Source organism: Diaphorina citri, unplaced genomic scaffold (genome assembly GCF_000475195.1).
Source record: "Diaphorina citri unplaced genomic scaffold, Diaci psyllid genome assembly version 1.1 scaffold350, whole genome shotgun sequence".
Lineage (NCBI taxonomy): Eukaryota > Metazoa > Arthropoda > Insecta > Hemiptera > Psyllidae > Diaphorina > Diaphorina citri.
The window spans coordinates 194,484-197,655 of NW_007377785.1; the positions used below are offsets into that span (position 1 = coordinate 194,484).

At 35.4% G+C, this 3,172-nt stretch overlaps 1 protein-coding gene across 1 annotated transcript in view; it reads right to left on the reverse strand.

Moving 5' to 3' along the window:
- LOC113466887 overlaps positions 1–2,716 on the reverse strand; it is a 5,413-nt gene extending 2,697 nt beyond the window's left edge. Inside the window, exon 1 of the mRNA XM_026822649.1 lies at positions 2,253–2,716. Within this exon, the coding sequence (XP_026678450.1) occupies positions 2,253–2,552 (300 nt within the window). The 5' untranslated portion in view covers positions 2,553–2,716. The remainder of the gene's footprint in view (positions 1–2,252) is intronic.
- Between the last annotated feature and the right edge of the window lie 456 nt (positions 2,717–3,172).

Consider the following 3,172-nt stretch of genomic DNA (forward strand, 5'->3'; position numbering starts at 1 on the left):
TTTTTTTTTGAAAATTTTTCTAAGTCCAAAATCGACCGCCTACGGCGGCCAATTTTCGACCAAAAATTTCCTATCTTAAAATGCTCCCATTGTGATAAGGAATCATATAAAGTATGAAAAAAAAAAATTGATTTTTTTTTTTTTTTTTTTTTTTGAAAATTTTTCTAAGTCCGAAGTTTGAAGCAACATTGACTTTGGTTGATATCTGGATGAGTGACTGTCCGATTTTTACCAAATTGTTACAGTCGCGTCCTTGGACCATACCGGTATATCATACCAAATTTCATCGCTTTATGACTAACCGTTCTTGAGATATTTTGTATACCACCTTTTCCCACTGAAGAAACATTGACTTTGGTTAAAATATGGATGAGTGACTATCCGATTTTAACCAAATTGTTACAGTCGCGTCCTTGGACCATACCGGTATATCATACCAAATTTCATCGCTTTATGACTAACCGTTCTTGAGATATTTTGTATACCACCTTTTCCCATTTAAACCTGTAGTACACACATACGTGCGTGCGTGCGTACATACATACATACGTACACACATACGTACATACATACATACGTACAGACCATGGGCTGAAAACCACTTTTTTGGAATCAGGGGACCCCGAAACGGATATTTCCACCCATTTCCCGATTTTGAAAATTTGGACCGATTGCAATACTTTCTCATTACCTTGTATAGGTTCCCTATACGTAAGGGTAATAGAAAGTAAAAAAATAATAGATAATGTGGTCCGTTTGTCGCATAGTCTCAGCTACCAGTAAGTAGAAAATCAATTCAATAATAACAGAGCTGAGCTGGAGAGGAATGTTTCGTATATTTTATTGAATAGGTATTTTTGTTACACTTTTTCGTGAGTTCTATTTCGATAGAGGTTTACCATCACTGTACAACTGCTAAAATCTTCATCCTCCCCCCATTCGGCCACGCGGCTATTATCTGTAGAAGAAGCTAAAAAAGAGAAACAAGTTGAGAAAAGAAAAAAAAAATATACAAAAATGTCAGGTCATAAGATTTTCTTTACAAAAAATGAGATGAAGACTAAGAGGGAAAGAGAGAAGAGAAGGTCTAAAGGTGGGGAAGTAGAGAGGGGATATAATAATACTTAGTATTAATGAATTTCATAAGCACTTGTGTTTTTAGTCCTCCTTCCTTTATTATTACTAATAATAAAAGGTATAGTGGACGGACTATTGTATTCGCTTCGGTGTCTGTCTGTCAGTCTGTCCCCATAGAAGGACTTATCCAAACCTTAAAGGTCTTTTTACCAGGAACACGAAAATGGTGGTGCAAATTTTGTCCAGAAAACCATAAAGCCACGAAACCAAATGAAAAATTTGACGTTTTTCAAAGTCAAATATCTCCGGCTAAACTTAACCGATTTTGATGAAATTTTTTTTCAACTTGGTCTACTTGCCCCAACACAGCAGCAGAAAATGATGAAAAATTTGACGTTTTTCAAAGTCAAATATCTCCGGCTAAACTTAACCGATTTTGATGAATTTTTTTTTTTCAACTTGGTCTACTTGCCCCAACATACACACGCAATCCGTTTTCTTCCATCATTATTTGTAGTTGTCCCTCTACAACTACCTGAAAACGGCTACTTTCCCTGTCGCGTATAATATCTCTGGTAGCACGGTCAAACTTTGACTAATTCATTACCAGTCTGTGTATCCTTTTTTTCAGCTCGGATCTGCTGTAATATTGTCTCCTTGATTTTTAGCTTGGCTTTTGATTGGTTAATAGACCGAGCTGCGTCCAGTAGGGAATCAAATGGTTCAGATAGGATATGACCTTTACTATACTGCTTGGATAGGGAAGAACCCTGAGGAATAGAATAGAAAAAAGAAAAAGAAGAATAGACATTAAAAAAAAACCCATCCCTAGGCTATTACTACTATTGTGGTAAAATTTTCAAACAATTTTGAGGATAAAATTCAATGCCCAGGATGGGATTGAACTTGGGCCCTTCTGATACCAGTGAAGTTAGTTATGTGAACTGTACAATTCTCTCAGGAAAAAGGCCTTTAGGTAATGTTGAACTACAGATTCAATATTTAATGAAGAAATATTCTCTCAGGAAAAGGGCCTTTAGGTAATGTTGAACTACAGATTCAATATTTAATGAAGAAATAAAATCACTTGAGAGTTGAACATGTCTGCCAAATTTTATCAAACTCAGCAAATCATGTCGGCATTTTGGGGTTATGGTGAGGTATACCACCCACTGGTTTCTTTTGGTTTGGTCTACATGGGTCTTGTTTGGTTCATGTTTTCTGAAACTAGCTTTAACATGTTTGGCACAACCATTTTTATGCTTGGGCTCTACATGAGTTCTGTTCGGTTTGACACTACTAGGACTTTGAGTAGACAATATTGCACGAAATTCATTCAAACTAGTTTTCTTTTCAATATGAACACAATGATTGGTGATTCCATTGAGTTTAGATTTCCCATGTAGAGACATACATGATATTTGTACCTGTGCTATCAACAGCACTATAGTGAGTGCCAGGAGTTTTATCAGCATTACGACTGTCGCAAGTCACGCATAGGTTGAGAATAATTTGGACTTTTTAAATAAATCCTCGGACTTTGTCTACAAAAAGTCGCCTATATTCTCTATTGCTTGTTGCTTTTTTAATTTAATTTAATTTGATTTTATCTTGGAAAATACAAAGACAATAAAGCAGACCTATTGTAATCATAACGGAAATGTCAAATATGTATTTAAAGGCCAATATCATTCAATTTCAATATTTTTTGTTCGAAATGTTTTTTGTTGGTTTAAAAATTATTGACTGTTAGCGATAGAAAATAGAGTTGTTTGTAATAAAAGGTCGATTCCTACGTAAAAAGTTGTGAAAAATCCAAGTCTGAGGTCAAAACTCCGAAAAAGTAACTTTAAAAGGTCGAAAATTCAATTTTTAATTGCCGTTCCAATGACAAAGTTCAAAGAGTTGTGACGTCAGACTTAATGTCAAAATGTGCAGAAACGCTTGCGCACAAACAAACGAAGCGGGAGTCATGAATTATGACGTCATCGCCTACGGGAGCGTATGCCGTGACGTCAAACTTAACGATTTACCTGTATTTTTTAAATCGATTTATCTCGGTATCTAGAAGTCGTAGAAGAAAAAGAAAAATTCC